The 17549-nt window shown below is 37.0% G+C and overlaps 1 protein-coding gene across 1 annotated transcript in view; it reads right to left on the bottom strand.

Moving 5' to 3' along the window:
- Positions 1-4576: 4576 nt before the first annotated feature.
- Positions 4577-17549, bottom strand: part of LOC126203601 (cellular tumor antigen p53-like) — a 95531-nt gene continuing 82558 nt past the window's right edge. Inside the window, exons 7-8 of the mRNA XM_049937967.1 lie at positions 5818-5955; positions 4577-4730 (exon numbers count right to left, since the gene is read on the bottom strand). Coding sequence (XP_049793924.1) covers positions 4677-4730; positions 5818-5955 — 192 coding nt within the window. The 3' untranslated portion in view covers positions 4577-4676. The remainder of the gene's footprint in view (positions 4731-5817; positions 5956-17549) is intronic.

Below are 17549 nucleotides of genomic sequence, written 5' to 3'. Positions count from 1 at the left end.
TACTAAATTCTGATCCGAGTCTATATCTGCTCCTGAGTATGCCTTACAATCCATTACCTGATTTCGGAGGCTCTGCCTGACCATGATGTAATCTAATTGAAATCTTCCCTTATATCCCAGCCTTTTCCAAGTACACCTCCTCCTTTTGTGACCATTGGACAGTGCATTTGCTAGCTGAAATTTATTGCAAAACTCAGTTAGTCTTTCTCCTCTCTCATTCCTAGTACCAAGCCCATATTCTACTGTAACCCTTTCTTTAACTCCTACCCCTACAACCGCGTTCGAATCCCCCATAACTGTAAGATTTTCATCTCCATTTTTGAGCTGAATTACCAGTTGAGTATCTTCAAAAACATTCCTCTCTCTCTTCATATTCGGCTTGCGATGTTAGCATGTATACCTGAACTATTGTTGTTGATGCTGGTTTGCTATCGATTCTGATGAGAACAACCCTATCAATGAACTGTTTGCAGTAACTTATTCTCCGCCCTACCTTCCTGTTCATAACAAATCCTACTCCTGTTATACCATTTTCTGCTGCTGTTGATACTACCTTATACTCATCTGCTCATAAATCCTTGTCTTCATTCCATTTCACTTCATTGAAACATCCCCTCCCTCCCCCCACCCTTTTATCTACACTGAGCCTTAGTATTCCCCTTTTAAGATTTTCTAGCTTCCCTACCATGTTCAAACTTTGGACATTCCAAGCACCAACTCGTAGAATGTTATACTTTCATTGGTTATTCAGTCTTTTTCTCATGGTCACCTCCCTCTTGGCAGTTTCTTCCTGGAGATCCAAATGGAGATGGAGGACTAGTCCAGAAAATTCTGCCAATGGACAGATCATCATGACACTTTTTCAATTACAAGCCATATGTCCTGTGGATACACAATGTGTGTCTTTACGGTAGTGGTTTCCAATGGCTTCTGCACCTGCATGCTGTTGATTCTTACACCTTTTGGGGTAGTTTCCCACTGCAAGGAAAAGACAGTGCCTGAACATCTACCCTCTCTTCCGCCCTATTTGACAAGGCCATTGGCTGAATGAGGGATACTTCTTACGCTGGAAGTATTTGGCTGCCACTGAAATTTAAGCAGTAGCGGGGTTTGAACCCAGGACCAAGGATGTTCTGATTGCTAATCGAAGACACTACCCCTAGAGCAAATGCAAAAGTTGTCGACATGCAGTGTGCGGGAGACCAGTGGCCTGACTGTTAGCTGACCCTGGCAGATGATGGGCTTTGTTGGTGCTGCACATTTCCGCAGTTCTGAGAGAGGTAAATTGATGCTACAGTGTTCATTTTCACGACATCAGTGAAGAAACTGTCACAAAATCAGGTAAGTAAAAACTCCATGCAATGTGCATGTTTATTTATACGTAAAAGCTCACATCTGAATTTTCCTTTGTGTGATATAGTGTATGCCAGATCTGTCTGCTGATTTGAAATTCTAGATTCACATATTGTACTGCTCATGTCGCTTCTGCATATGCTTTTGTTGATGGTATCAATACTCATTTCTATTGCGATATGTTGTGAAATTTTGAACACCTGCTAGTACTGCAAAAAATTTGTCCTGTTATCGTCAATTGTAAGCTAAGACTTATTTGTGATCTTTTAAAATTTTTGAGAACAGTACACCTATCCTTGTTCAAAACAACTGTTCAATAATTATGTGAGAAATGGTTATTTTTTAGAATTTTTGGACGTTTACATAACTGCATTTTGGGAAATTTTCATTATTTTAGTAAGTGATGAGAGCTGTGCATAACTTATTTTGTAGCAAATCAACATTTGTGTCTCACAATTACTGCCAAAGAAAAACTCACCCCAAAATTTGCATTATATCAATGCAAATAAACATACATTTCTGAGAATTTTCAGAAGTTCTCATTGTCCTATGCATAAACTAATTCATAGTATTAAAACAGCATTTGTGATTTAACTACTGCAGCAGATATTAAAACTAGCATACTGTGTTACATTTAGTTTTCACTTTACATTTATCATATATTAAATCTATTTCAGAGTTTGTCGGCAACTATAACTAACTTCAAAGAGTTTTAGGAAACTACTAATTTTTACTGCAGGCTTTTCTGTTGCCTTAATAGAAATCTTGCTTTTGTGTGTTTACTATAATTCTTATAGCGAATTAGTGATATTTTAGCCCAACAGAATTAAAGATAGCCAATAGGCTTAGTTTGAAGTTATTTGTTCACTGCCCTGTAAAACATTGCACCAGGCGCAATGCAGTTCCACTGTGAATGCTGCTCTAGTATACGGGACAAGTTGATTTACGTTCTCAAGCAACTGGAACTCACCCATACTACTGTCAAATGATTCGCAGCTCCAGTGAATTGGTGTGTTTGAAGAGCTTCCAAGGATACCTCAAACACTATCATCTCCTGTGGATCCTGTCTCTACTGCACAGAGTACAAGATCTGTCATTACTTGTCTACTTAACTGAAAGTAGTGCATCTATGGTACATCTAGGTGCCCTGTACAGGGTAGTCAGGCATAAGGGTTGGATTCAGGGTGATATACCGATTTCTCTAAGCAACAAGTTCAACGTGCAATCTTTCACTGAAAGTGAAACTGAACCAGTGGGTCTCACTTCACCTGCTTCAGGGAAACCTGTTTTGCCCTGTGTCAAGTTGATAGAGCAATGAAATACATAATGTGAAATAAGGCACCTGGAGTACATGACGTTCCCTACAAATTAATTAAGATCTCTGGAAAAACCAACTACGACATAACTCTTACACCTGATACACAGGATATATGAGGAAGGTGAAATAACCTCAGACTTGCCGAAGAATGTAATAACTGCAATTTCAAGCGAGGCAGGTGTTTACAGATGTGAATATTACTGACTTATCACTTTATTAAAGCTACAAGATATTGACATGAATTATTTCCAAAAGAATGGAACATTTGACAGAAGCTGACCAAAGGGAAGATCAGTTTGAGTTCTGGAATAAAGGAGGATCATACAAGACAATACTGGCCCTTTAACTTATCTTAGAAGATAGATTAATAAAGGTAAACCAACAATTACAACATATGTATATTTAGAAAAAGTCTCTGACATATTGACTAGTATATAAATTTTAAAATTCTGAAGATCAGGGATAAAGTACAAGAAGTGAAAGGTTATCTATAACTTGTAACGAAACCAGAAAACAGTTGTAAGGGTCAAAGAACATATAAAAGAGGCAATAGTTGAGTAGGGTCATAGTCTATCCTCATGTTATTCAAACTATACACTCAACAAAATGGCTCTGAGCACTATGGGACTTAACATCTGAGGTCATCAGTCCCCCAGAACTTAAACTACTTAAACCTATCTAACCTAAGGGCATCACATACACCCATGCACGAGGCAGGATGTGAACCTGCGACCGTAGCGGTTGCGCGGTTCCAGACTGAAGTGCCTAGAACTGCTCGGCCACTCCGGCCGGCTACACTCAACAAGCAATAATGGAAACAAAGGAAGAATTTGGAAAAGGAATCTAAGTTAAGCAGAAGAAATATGAATAAAAACTTTGAGTTTTACAGATGACATTGTAATTCTGTCAGAGATGGTAAAGGACATGGAAGATCAGTTGAACAGAAAAGAGGTTACAAGATGATCAACACCAATAGTAAAACAAAGGTAATGGAATGTAGCCCAATTAAATAAGCTAATGCTGAGGGAATTAAATCACGACATGAGGCACTAAAAGTAGTAGGTGACACAACTGATGACTGACAAAGTAAAGAAGATATAAACTGTAAACTAATAACAGCTTGAGAAGCAATTTGGATTGGGGGGCGGGGGTGTTCTAAGATTGAATACACATTTAAGTGTTCAGAAATCTTTTCTTGTAGTATTTACATTGCATCCAGTCTTGTCTGGAAATGAAATGTAACAATAAACAGCTCAGACAAGTAGTCCTACAGAGGAATTCTGGAGATTAGTTGGGTACTTTGGAAAACTATGAAGAGAGTTCCGCACTGAAATGGGAATAAAAGAACTTTATGGTAGAACTTGACTTCAAGAAGGGTTCTCACTTGATAGGACAAAATAAAATAAATAAATAAATGCTCAGGCATCAAGAAATAGGCAGTTTGGTAATAGAGGGGAGTGTGGAGGGACAACATTGCCAAGGGAGCCCAGGGCTTGACTATAAGTAAACATGTTCAAGTGGATGTAGCTTGCAGTAGTTACACAGCGATGAAGGGACATGCACATGATAGACTAGAGGGTAAAGCTGCAACAAACCAGTCTCTGGACTAATGGCAACTATGACAATGACTGCATCGCTAGTGTAACTGTTAGAAAGTCATCATTGAATTTAAACACAATCTGAGTGCACGCATATGGGAGGAGATAAAGAGGGTGGGATGGATGTGGTACTAGTATTTCCGCTAAATCGACATCCAAAAAAGAATGTGTTTTCATAGTTCCTAGTTGTTTTGTTTGATAGCACAATATTTTACACAACTTCCTAATATCATTCCCATTACTTTTGTAATGTTTGTGTACATCAGCATGTTAAAAAAAGATTTATTTTCAAAAAAGTAAAAAATCAAATTTATTTTACTCAAAATAATGAAAATAGTTCGGGAAATAAGGAATGCTGTCTTACAAAAACCCATCAAATGTGAACAAAAATGTACTGAATAAATGAGCTATTCTTGAAATACACTAAATGCAGTTCCTTGCAACAGTTCTTCTCCAGGGGTCTGTGAACAAACAAATAAAAATGAATTACTTCATTAAAAAATATAATCATATACTCCATACTCTTTGAAAACAAGTATTTTTGAAACTTAGTACTAAATAAGCCTAATTTCTAGGCTAGTTCACTAAATGCTACAGCCATTCATATTTTAGTGATCTATACCACAATACAGGGTACACTTGGTTTCTAAACTATGAAAATTTAACAAAAAGGCCACTCTTCTATATCACAATGGAGTTGTAAATGATAAGTACATTATGATATGAGACTGCACTTAAGCAAAACCTACGGAACAACAGATGATTCCCTTGGCAGATAAAGAAATCGATTTTAGTATCAGAATACGAGATGACACAAGTATCTCTCGGTATAGAAGTGATATCACTGACTAACTGGTCAAAAATTGTTTTTTATGACAATGTCTGAATGTTAAAACTGTGTGTTACACTGATACTCAAACTCAGAAACTTGCCTTTCACCTTGTCTTACGTAATTAACACAATAGAGTAAAATAATTCCATACCACACATTTATGCTTTACATTATTATATGACCATAGCTATCTGCACGGGGGTGGGGCATTGAGGGAGTGGAGTGGAGTGGAGTGGAGTGGAGTGGAGTGGAGTGGAGTGGGGTGGGGTGGGGTGGAAGGGGAGGGAGGCAATAAGATGGGGCACTTGCTGCCCTTCTCCAGAAACCGGAGTACGGAGTTTTTATTCATTATTCATACATTGAGTGGATAAGCTTCAATTCTTGGGACTTAATAAGTTTTTGATGTCACCAATAAAGGTTAGTTCTTATTGCTTGTCATGTCTTGAAACAGACCAGTTCATGGAAAAAAAAAGAAAAAAGGCAATTTTTAGTCTTGCCCCCCCACCCCGCCCTTCAGGAAAAATTTCTGTGGACACTAATGCGTATGACCATTCATTTTAAAAGCTTCTTTAAAAATAAAGATTGTTTCCTAGTGGAACACAAATTTCCAAAATAAGATAATGTTTATGCTGTTTTGTCAAAAACAGATGGCAATCAGCCACAAGTATGATTACTGTATTCAAATTATAATCCTTATAAAGTCATATATTACCTACCTCAATAATACGTTCATACAGTGCACATAATGATTTATCTTGATCATTAAGCTGTCTTTGCTCCTTACCAACATCCCTGTATATCAAATCCTGAGCAAATTTTGCCAATTCTTTTACATGGCAAGCCTTCACAGGTATCTGTAGAAGAAAATAGGAAACATAAGAATAAACAAAACTTAGAGCACACACAGTACTGGAGAATCAAAATGTTCTGAAGGAAATCAATTTCAGGCTTCGCAAGTCATATCTTGGAATACCACAATTTTGCGTAAATTGAATTATGTGCTCATATCAACTGTTCTTACACATCAAGCACAAAATGTCACACTCATACGACATTTTTTCATAGATCTCATGCTATTGGCAACGAGATCATTACGGTATATACTCTTGTCCAGCCAGGAAAGGAAGTGACTGCTGATCTGTTGCAAGGTATAACACAGTTCAAGATTTGAAGATCTTAATTTTTATAAATCCAATGTTTTATCAGAGTGTCATGTAGACCAATTCAGACATGAATGCTGTATTAATTAAAGAATTATGTGACCATATCAGACGGGAAAGGTTTCTAATAGTAATGAAAGCAAGAGTATTAAAATAGTGCAAAATTGTTAGCTTACTGATTTTCAGTTTTGAGACCTCACCCGCAGATCCACTTTCTTAGGAAAATGCTAGTGACATAACACTGCCTTCTGAGAAACATGCTGCCACAACTTCTGGAACAGGTGAGAGTTGTTCAGAGCTTCCATTCACACAATCACATAACCACAACCATTACAGGCAACAGCTACTAACTTATTCCACTGCCTACTTCTTAACCTCATAATTAATACAACAGGAAACCTTTCACTTCAAGTATTATTCCCAGATGTTAATTAAAGACAAAGAGCTGATGAGAGATATAGTGAGGGTTTACAGCCTTGCAACACTTTGTGAAACAGCCTCAGTGATCCAGTTTTCATTTAAGCAGGAAAGTAATCACTGATTACATTGAGTTTCCTGCTTACGATGTACCATAACTTCTGTTTAATGACTTACTGGAAGACTAAACACTGGTGAACCTCTGGGCACTACTGTGGAAGGTGTAGATGGATATTCTGTCAGGCTACCTGGTCATTAACATCATATGATGTTGAAGATGACAGTCAGATGCCCTATACAAAAATATAATGAAGCTTCTTTGACATGATATTAATGTAGTGCCTCAGGGTCTCAGTTTCCATGAAACTAGATTGCAAAATATTAAATGATCAAGACAATGGGGCAAAAAACCACAAGCACTAGCAACACAACTTATTGAGTTGGTTAGTGGCATAATGACTTGGCTTAACAGTCTTTGTAGTATCCATTAATATAAACAGTGGTGGCTGCTGTCTAAGAGTACAAGTGCACACAAACACCCTAACTTTCAACACCTTGCTGATTTATTGGTTATTTGTCTTTGAATGCTGTTAAATGTAACATAGATGCTGCAATCTAAAAGATACCCTCTTAAATCTACCGTGCTACTGTTCTTCTAGACTCTGTGAAACTTGGCATCAGGGTCATGAGCACACCTTCAGTTGTGCACATTTTGAGGAGCTTTTGTGCAAGCGCAAGTCGCGTGACAATTGCCTTATGGGCCAAATACATACAGATTTGATAAACAATATGCATGGTTCACAATGTTCACAGCTCAACTAGAAGTTTACATCAGTGCCACCAGGTGGTAGCACACAGCGACACACTTTTACCTCCACTCGCTCGACATAAATCTTGCTGGATGATAGCACACAGGTCACATATGCTAATTCACTCACTATATATTGCAGTAAAATTAAATTGGACATAAGTATATGTTAAAGCTGTACTGGGAGTAAACCTATTTTGTGGGATCCTGGATGAGCTATAGTATATTAAGTTATCAGTTTTGTCATACAGTAATCCATCTGAGGCATTGAGAATCATAACAGCCTTAAGCACATCACTGCCAAATGTTAGATTGTAGCATTTACTCACGCATCTGAAAACTGTTGATCTTATGATGAGTCAGGTTTATCTGTGCTGTAGGCCCACCCTGTATATATGAGAACTCACGAAAAGCTGTATCACTGGTTTCTCTGATATTCACTTAAATGTGGGATCGACAGTAGTGCGCTTTAGGCCCTTATGGATCTCAGCGCCTCATTTGTATTCTAGTCATGTGACCATGTTGTTAGACATTACTACTTGCGTTTAATTATTTCCACAAATGGCAATTTGTGTTTGGAGTTGGTTATTTACTGTGTGGGAATCAGCTTTTGTGTGCAGTGTAAATATGAGCTATGTTGAATCCGTTTTAGATACTAACACAAAAGTAAAGCTGTGAGGATGGGTACTGCATGGTGCTTGGGTAGCTCAGTCAATAGAGTACTTTGCCACAAAAGGCAAAGGTCCCGAGTTCGAGTCTAGGTCCGGCACACTGCTTTAGTATGTCAGGAAATTTCATATCAGCACAAACTCCACTGCACAGTGAAAAATCTCATTCTGGGAACAGAAAAGTAAATTACCAGGGAAAGTTAGCTGCAAAGGAACTAGGGCCTCTGAGAACAGATCCTTTGATTGAGAGAGTGACAAAATCAAATAAATGTGACTACAAGTCAACATTTAACAAGAAAGTGTACAGTCAACACAAGTTGTTGTTTGGGTGCAGCATAAGAAATCTGATTTTCAGCCCGGAAGTAAATTTGTGAACTAATACAAACGTTAGGGAACTTAAAACATTTGTCCGAAAAAATGGAAAAGAATGAAAACTCCCACTTACACAAAAATGCAAAATGGGGAGTTGCAAAAGCTTACACTTTCTTTGTTATTGCCCTAAACTGCACTTAATTATGTACACAACACCAAAGTTCCACAAAAACAATTCTTTCTTTTGTCAGAGAAGTTATGCATTTTATTATTATTACTGCTGCTATTAATATTGGCAGTGGCTGTAGTTGTATAAACTTGTTGATAAGCACAACTGTTGTACAGGAGATGCGATTAGATTAGATTCAGTTTTTGTTCCATAGACCCAAAAAATGAGATGATTCTTGTAAGTGTGGAACATGCCGGAAAGTATAACATAAAACATTTGGATATAATACTTACTACCCTGGTCATTTGTCAGGAGATTGTCAAAACTAGGTGAATACAATGTGGTAAACTGGAACAGCTAATATTTACAGAATTAACACGCTGTCAGAATGGAACATTGTTATGCAGTATTAACAAATTTGTCATACACAAAATACCTTATCTTGACTGTAGTGGCCAAATTCTGTCAAAACTGCAATATAACATATATTTTTACTTACGCTGGCTTAACCGTCTCTGTTAAGATATCCATCTATAGAGTAGAAGGAGTTGCTTATCAAAATGTCTTTCAAACTCTGTTTAAACCGTGCTTCATCTGAAACCAAGTTTTTAGTGGTTGCTAGCAATTTATTGAAAATGTTTGTTGCTGAATATTGGACCCATTTTTGGACCAAGGTAAGTGATTTTAGGTCTTTATGTAGATTGGTTGGAAATAGAGATGTATTACTAGCAACGAATTTCATTAAGGAATAAATATACTGAGAAGCAATGGTTAGAATACAAAGTTCCTTGAACAGGTTTCTACATGATGTTCTTGAATTTACACCACAAATGATTCTTATCGCACGCTTTTGCACCCTAAAAACTTTTGCTCAGTTTGATGAGTTGCCCCAGAGTATGATCCCATATGACATAATAGAGTGAAAGTAAGCAAAGTATGCAAGTTTTTTTTTTTATATTTATATCTCCTACATCTGATGTCATCCTCACTGCAAATACAGGCTTGTTTAGGTGCTTAAGTAATTCTGTGGTATGCCCTTCCAAACTGAATTTATTACCGAGTTGTAATCCCAGAAATTTAACACTGTCAACCTCTTCAATCTGCATGTCTTCATATGTTATACACATGCTGGAAGGAAATCTCTTACAGGTTCTGAACTGCATATAGTGGGTCTTTTCAAAGTTTAATGGCAGTGAATTAGCTTTAAACCATTTGTTAATGACAGTGAAAATTTGATTAGCAGCTATTTCTAAATCTGTACTTGACTTGCTACTTATTTCACTGTTTGTATCATCTGCAAGCGAAACAGACTTAGCATCTGGCAATGTAACAGATGAGAGACATTAATGCACTCAAGAAAAAGCAATGGACCCAAGATGGAACATTGAGGAACACCACATGTAATTAATTCCGTCAGATGAAGACTAACTGCTTACTGCACAGGTATTTCGCAACGACACCCTTTGTTTCCTGTTACATAAGACTCAAACCATTTCGCAGCATTACCGGTGACACCATAATACTCTAATTTACTTATGAGAATGCTGTGGTTCACACAGTCAAAAGCTTTTGACAAGTCACATAAAATGCCAGTGGCCTATAATTTATTATGTAATGAATTAAGTACATTCTCACTGTAAGTGTAAATAGCTTTCCCTATATCAGAAACTTTAAGAAATCCAAACTGTGACTTGGACAATATATTATTTGTAGTCAGATGCTTAAGGAGATGCTTGAACACAACCTTTTCAAATATTTTTGAGAAAGCTAGCAAAAGTGAAATTGGTCGATAGTTTGGTGGTATCTCTTTAGCTCCCTTCCTGTAAAGAGGCTTAACTTCAGAATATTTTAGCCAGTCTGGAAATATTCCACTGATAAGAGACTGATTACACAAATAACTTAAGATAGAACTGACTTGCATGAGCAGTCTTTGATTAACTTCGTTGAAATGTTATCAAACACACTGGAATACTTAGATGTTAAGGATTTTATGATGGATGCTACTTCTTTGGGAGACGTAATTGTCATTTCCATTTTACTGAAGTTACTCTTAAAGTCTGGTCTCAGATACTCCATTGCACTGTTCACCGAACTTGATAACCTCAAGCTGTCAGTAACAGAAATGAAGTACTTGTTTAAGAGGTTAGCAACACTGCATACACTTGTTACCAAAGTCCCATTTATTTTTAGAGCTATCTGTTCCTCTTACTTTTTGCCACCCCCCCCCCCCCCCCCCTGTCTCTATCTTCACTATATCCCATACAGTTTTTATTTTGTTGCCTGGTGTAATTGTCTTTTTCTCATAATAAAGCTGCTACGATTTCTGGATTACTTGCTTCAATATTTTGCTGTATTGTTTGTAATGCATTACAATTTTAACATCAGAGCTGTTTCTAGACAGTAGACAGTAGCTGAGAGTGTAAAATTCTTGGGATTACAACTTGATAATACATTCAGTTGGGAGCAACATACTAAGGAACTGCTAAAGCGCCTAAACAAGTCTGTGTTTGCAATGCGAATGATGTCAGATATAGGAGATATAAGTATAAAAAAATGGCATATTTTGCTTATTTTCACTCCATTATGTCATATGGTATCATATTTTGGGGTAACTCCACAAACAGAAGAAAAATTTTTAGAGTACAGAAATGCATAATAAGAGTAATGAGTAGTGTAAATCCAAGAACATCATGTCAAAACCTATTCAAAGAATTGGGCATTTTAACCACAGCTTCTCAGTATATTTATTCCTTAATGAAGTTTGTTGTAAATAATACATCTCTTTTTCCAACTAATTGCTTAGTACACAGCATTAATACTAGGAATAAGAACAATATACATAAAGATTTAAAATCACCTACTCTTGCCCAGAAAGGAGTCCAGTATTCAGAAATGCATATTTTCAATAAGTTACCAGCAGCCATTAAGAGAACCATTCTGAGATTCTGGAACCATTAAGAGTTTTGTTTCAGACAAGGCACAATTTAAACATAATTTAAAAGAATTTTTGGTGGCCAACTCCTTCTGTTCCATCCATGAGTTTCTCAACAAGTGCAGTAGACCATTTTAATGAAAATTTACTATACTTTAATTTTTGACAATACTTGGTTGTAACAGCCAAGTAACTACCTACTGTGTGAATGATGGATGTATGGAAAGCAGATGTAAGTCTTATGTCTGTAAATAGTGGAAGTTTAATTTTCAACCTTGTACATAATCTGACTGTTCTTAACTGAGGATCACTGAAATGAATAATTTACTTTAATTTTTGAGAATACTTGGTTGCAATAGCCAAGAAACTAGCAAATGTCTGAATGATGGATTTAATGAAAGCAGATGTAAGTATTAAACCTGTAAATATTAGAAGTTTAAATTTAATTCATGTACATAATTTTACTGTTTATTGACTGAGGATCATTAAAATTAATGAAACTCAAGTTTTTTTAATTACATTTTTGTAATGTATTTATCTGACATGTTCCACAACCAGGAGGATTCCCTCTTTTATGGGTCTATGGAATGAATAATTAATCTAATCTAATGATACAGTCTCCTTTTTGTCCCACGTGATATCTTTATCCCTTGTGTAATCCACGGTTTATTTTTTGACTTCTGGGTGATTTGAATAACCTTTAGGGGAAAACAATTTTCAAAAGTGGAGGTAACTTTATTAATGACTGCTTTGTATTTTCCATTAGAGTCAGAATTATGTCTTTTAACAATTTCCTGAATTTCTCAATGTTTGACTTTTTATTACCGTCCTGTGCTCAGATTCAATAGATTTTTTATCCTGATAAGTTTCAACATTTAAAACAAGATGCTGCATGTCATGATCACATAGCCCATTTACTATTGGTTTTTGATATGACTTTCTCCCTATATTTGTCTACAAAGATATTATCTATACCAGTTTCAGAGCATTTACATATCCTAGTAGTAAAGTTGACAGTACGAACTAAATTGAATGATATTGTTACTGACTGCAATAACTGTTCATTGACAGAGCTTTTCAATACATCCACATACATTAAAACCACCAGCAACCACCATTTCCTTTTCTTTTTTTTTTTTTTCCGTGAGATTGGACACACTCAAATTTATCTGAATCTAAAAATCTGTGAACACCCAGAATGTATACTCATGAGCTGGCACTGAATATAGACACATGGCTACCTTACCAAGACTGCCTACCAACAGTTTATTTACTGCAACAGGGACACAACTGCAAATTTAATCAATGACGGGCCTCTGTTGTTTCTCTTGGTAACAGGACTGCATCCATAGCCTTTATGTTATTATTTAATGTAGTCATTCCATTTATGTCTGTTGAAAATATTCATTTTAAGGTTGAAATTTCAACAGTTTGTCGTTTTCAACCACCGTGGAATTTTAATGCCCCCTCTACAGTGTTAAGTCATGACATCCTGGAAAACAGTTTCCAGCATGCTGAATGCAAATAAGTATGGTGGTATAAGTATAGCTACACTTCCACAAACCATGTGAGCATGAGCGATATGGCAATCATGAAAACAGCATTCCATCAACATAAAAATAAAAACTTCATCCACAATATACACAAAAATAAGTGTCACCCGAGTAGTGTTGTGGTTGGAACAACAGTTTGAACAGTGCAAATGGTTACATGACATTCAGATCAGTTGACTATCACTTTTTTTTTCCACTCTTGGTCTATACGGCCCACACTAAAGGAGACAGTGAAAATTGATCCAGTTGGTTTATTTTAAGGTCAAGATATCTTAGTTAATCCTTGTTATTTTGTTAACGGACAACACCACTGAAAAGAAAAGGACCGTAACGGAATGTTTTAACTCTACAGAGCTTTCCCGGACACAACTAATGTTTAATCAGATGCTGATCTTCACTCCTTTACATGCCCTGAAACCCACTTCAAACAATCCAGTAGTAAAAGCTAAAAATCTAAAAAATAAATCAGGCCCAAGCAGCCGCATAAGTAGCAGCCAGGTGTAGGTGTGCGTGTGTGTGTTTTTGTTCTGCTTCTGAGGAAGGACTTCTTTGAAAGTTAAAAGTTTAGTAATCTTTGCACTGCATCTGTCTGCAAAGCAATTCCTTCTTAATGTGGTGAGTAGCAAACTATCCTTTTCACATTGTTGGTATTCCATCCCAGACTTTCCATTTTCAAAAATACATCTAATAGATATGTATCTGCAAATATTCTGTAGACAAAAGTCAAAGTAATCTGTCGTAATAAACATTCCATTCAACCTTCACTATTTAAAAAGGGTGTGTTTTAGGATTTGCACTAGTGTCATTTCAATAGTATCTAGAGCACTGAAAATCTTCAGTAATGTTATGCACTAACAGAATCATACCACCATAATGAATGCAAACCAGCAAGTGCACATGGCTTACCTCCATAGACATTTCAAGTACTTCAAACACCAGATTGACACAGTAATCTCAACTGTTCAGATTATCTCAGATAAAGCTGGAGTACACAAATCATGTGTTTAGCAAAGGTGGCAACTACCTACTGTGCAACATTTGGTTGTAAATTATCACCTCTCAGTACCCGATAACATGAAATAATTACAGTTCTCCAAGGACATAATCAATTATTACTCAAAATTCATTATCCACAGTGTGATATTGTTGCATCCACTTGGCCAGTTAAATACAAGGAGTGTTCAGTAAGTAATGCTGCACTTTTTTTTTCTCTCTCCTTCTGAAAGCGGGTTGGTTTTATTCAGGATTCCAATACACAGTATTATTCCCCACCCTTTTAGCTAGAAACGCCTATTTTTCAACATAAACTCCATTCAATGTGACAGTTTTATGTGACCTTACTGGGAAGGTATGTATACTAGCATTGTACCATTATACTGGTCGACGTCAGAGCCAAAGTCTTGGTGCATCATTAACCTCCCCAACATCCATATTCTGCTTCCCAAAGAGTGCATCTTTCATTGTGTCAGAAAGATGGAAGCTGGGAGGTGCAATATCCAGGCATAGGACTGATGAGGGAGAACAGTCCGATGAAATTTTGTGGGCTCCTCTTAGGTACACAGATTTGAGTGAGACCTTGCAGTGTCATGGAGAAGAAGAAATTAATTTTCATATTTTTGGCAGTGAAAACACTGAAGTCCCCAACATTTCGGGAGTCATTTCTCTATGTGCCACAGCTGGCATGCAGGATATCAGACAGGTTAGCATAGCCTTGATGTGACGATGACAGACACCTAACCCAATGACTCACTGTGCTTTAGTTCACTGCCACGTCTCCGTAGGCATTCTGCAAGCACCTATAAGTATCTGTGATGCTATGGTTTTTACAAAAAACTCAATGACAGCTCTCTGCTTAGAACGCACCTCCATTACAGATGCCATTTTGAAGGGAACATACAGTGCCAGCACCTACTGGAACTTCATTAACCCGTGGGGACTGAAGTGGGAACATTCCAAAATGTCTCACAAGTAATTCTGCATTTTTTTTCCAGCCAAACTTGCATGAAAAAGACTGCATTGCATTACTTATTCAATGCCCTTTATAAAAACAGACTTCATTTCAAATAGTCTATGCATGAGATAAAGTATGGCATATAGGGCTCTTCATACCAAAGTTGTCTATTTTCTGTCCTATTCCATTCACATATTAAGCAAGTATCAAATGATGGTCAATATGCTTCTGCACATGCCCTAATCTCTCTCATGTTATTGTCATGATCCATACTTGAGATAAAGAATGGTGGCAGTGTAACGGCTACAGTCATCTTCACATAAAGGTTATCTAAGTATATGCTACAGTATTTCATAAGAACCATATTGTCTTTCATACGAGGATATCCTTTAAAAGATGCACATTATTGACATGCATAAAGGCAAAAATAACTACCACTGTTTTTTTAGTATCATTTATGCAAACCAAGAATTATTAATTCTTAAATAATGAGGCTGGTATTACCCTCACAAATATAAATTGTCAACTAAGCAATATCAAAAAGGTTACCACATTCATTTGGTATCAAATAAAATGCAATAAAAATCAAAGCAAGAATTTACCTGCAACATTATTGGCCATTTCTTGAAGTCTTTGTTTTATGGGTGAAGGAAAAGACCAAATGTTTAAAATTCTTTAAATTTCTCATCTATACTACTGCATATGAACAAGTTGTAATTTAAAATAGTTACCAAAACTCTCAAAAAGTTATTGGCCAATTTACTTCAAATTTTTATGTGATACTTTAAAAAATATTCTTGTAGACATAGGTTACCCATTTTTGTAATATCCAAAATTATACAGACGGTACATTTCAGTGTGCTTTTCAAAAAAGTCTAATGAAATGTCGTATCAAGCTCTTCATTTTTGTATTTCTAAAAGACAGATATCTGTAGGTTTGACAATAGATGCATTTCTGTTTACACTGTCAGCTGATGGTACTCAACCTTGCTTGTGTATTACCGACATCAATGCAGTGGTCAAAGAAAGGTAAAGGATGAACCAGAGCAAATGTAAACACTGGACACATACAATGCGACACGGCGGCTAGGTACTACCAAAACAAGCAATGTAAGCAGCCATTGAGTAGTCAAGAATGAGTATTTTTTTTTTACATAAACAATGAATTAAGTACGAACTACGCGTTATGACGTATGGCTAAATGGAATATTTTCTAAGAAAGCTGGTTGCAATATTTCCTCGAGAAAGATTTGGTAATTGTTACCAGTCAATCATGCAGGTAAAACATAAGGTCCAATACTGTAATCATCAATTATACCCACCCATACATTTACAGAAAGACGGCTCTGAAAATGTGTTGCTACTACTTCGTGCAGATCATGTACATTCCATGTGTGCATGTTATTTCGTTGTGAGTGAAACAAGCTTCATCTGCGATGAGTATTTTGTTTACAAAATCATGCAGTGCATTTTGTAACAAAAACCACTCTGAGTATTCTCGTCATGAAGGGAAGTCTTTCTCTTCCAATGAGTGTGTGCGTTGAATGTGGTAAGGCTGCGTACGCGCCTCTTTCAAAGTGTGATGAACAACAGTGTGTGGTACACCCACTTGGCGTGCAATGCTTCTGGTACTCTGAGCAGGATCTTCTTGGATGCGGTACAGAATTTGCTCCCCAGCTTCCAATAATGTTCTTCGCATTGTGGGCCTCTGTCTTCTGCACAGGGTAGTAAAGAGCCAGTATCTCTCATTCTATGCAAATTAAATACGTACTCACAAGCAGTATTCTTTTGTGATTTACTTAATAATAAAACAAAAGCATATCAGAACATACAATATGTTTTGTATACAGAATTAAAGATAACTACTGTATGAGTAGTTCTTGGGTGTCCAGCTGGATATGATCATTGAGTGCCGACGATATTTTGGCAAATAACCATTTTTCAATCATCAGTTGGTGTTGATGCAATGGTCTGTCTGCTCTCTGCCGTTAGTATTTATCCCTCGCGGGTACAGGTGCGATTCCGTGCATCGATGGTGCGTGGCTTGTCCGGTGGTTGGGGAAGCGGAGGCTGCGATAGATGGTGGGGAGGGCCGCAGTATCTCTTTGGTGGCCGTGGCAGAGTGATTTCATGTACACTTGCTCTGTTGCTCCTTGATAGAGCATAGTATTGGTTCCCAGGGCTTACTGAGTTGGTAACCAGCAGCCCTGTTGATGAGGTTGTCTGTTATGCAATTTTCTATGGCCTCTCTGAAGTGAAGTTCCAGTAGTTATTCGAGGAGGCCAGTGCTTTTGTCTCTTCATAATTCGCTGTGTATCCAGTGTTCATGTGATGTTCTACTACGGCAGATTGACTTGGTTGGCCTAGGTGGGTGCAGAGTAGGTGTTCTTTGCATCAATCTTTAACCATGCGAACTGCTACCCATCTTTCTCGACAACTACCCTTTCTTGATGTCCTGGTGCAGCACAGGTCAGATGG

This window comes from Schistocerca nitens, chromosome 9 (genome assembly GCF_023898315.1).
Source record: "Schistocerca nitens isolate TAMUIC-IGC-003100 chromosome 9, iqSchNite1.1, whole genome shotgun sequence".
Lineage (NCBI taxonomy): Eukaryota > Metazoa > Arthropoda > Insecta > Orthoptera > Acrididae > Schistocerca > Schistocerca nitens.
This window is presented reverse-complemented; position numbering and strand designations above follow the sequence as displayed.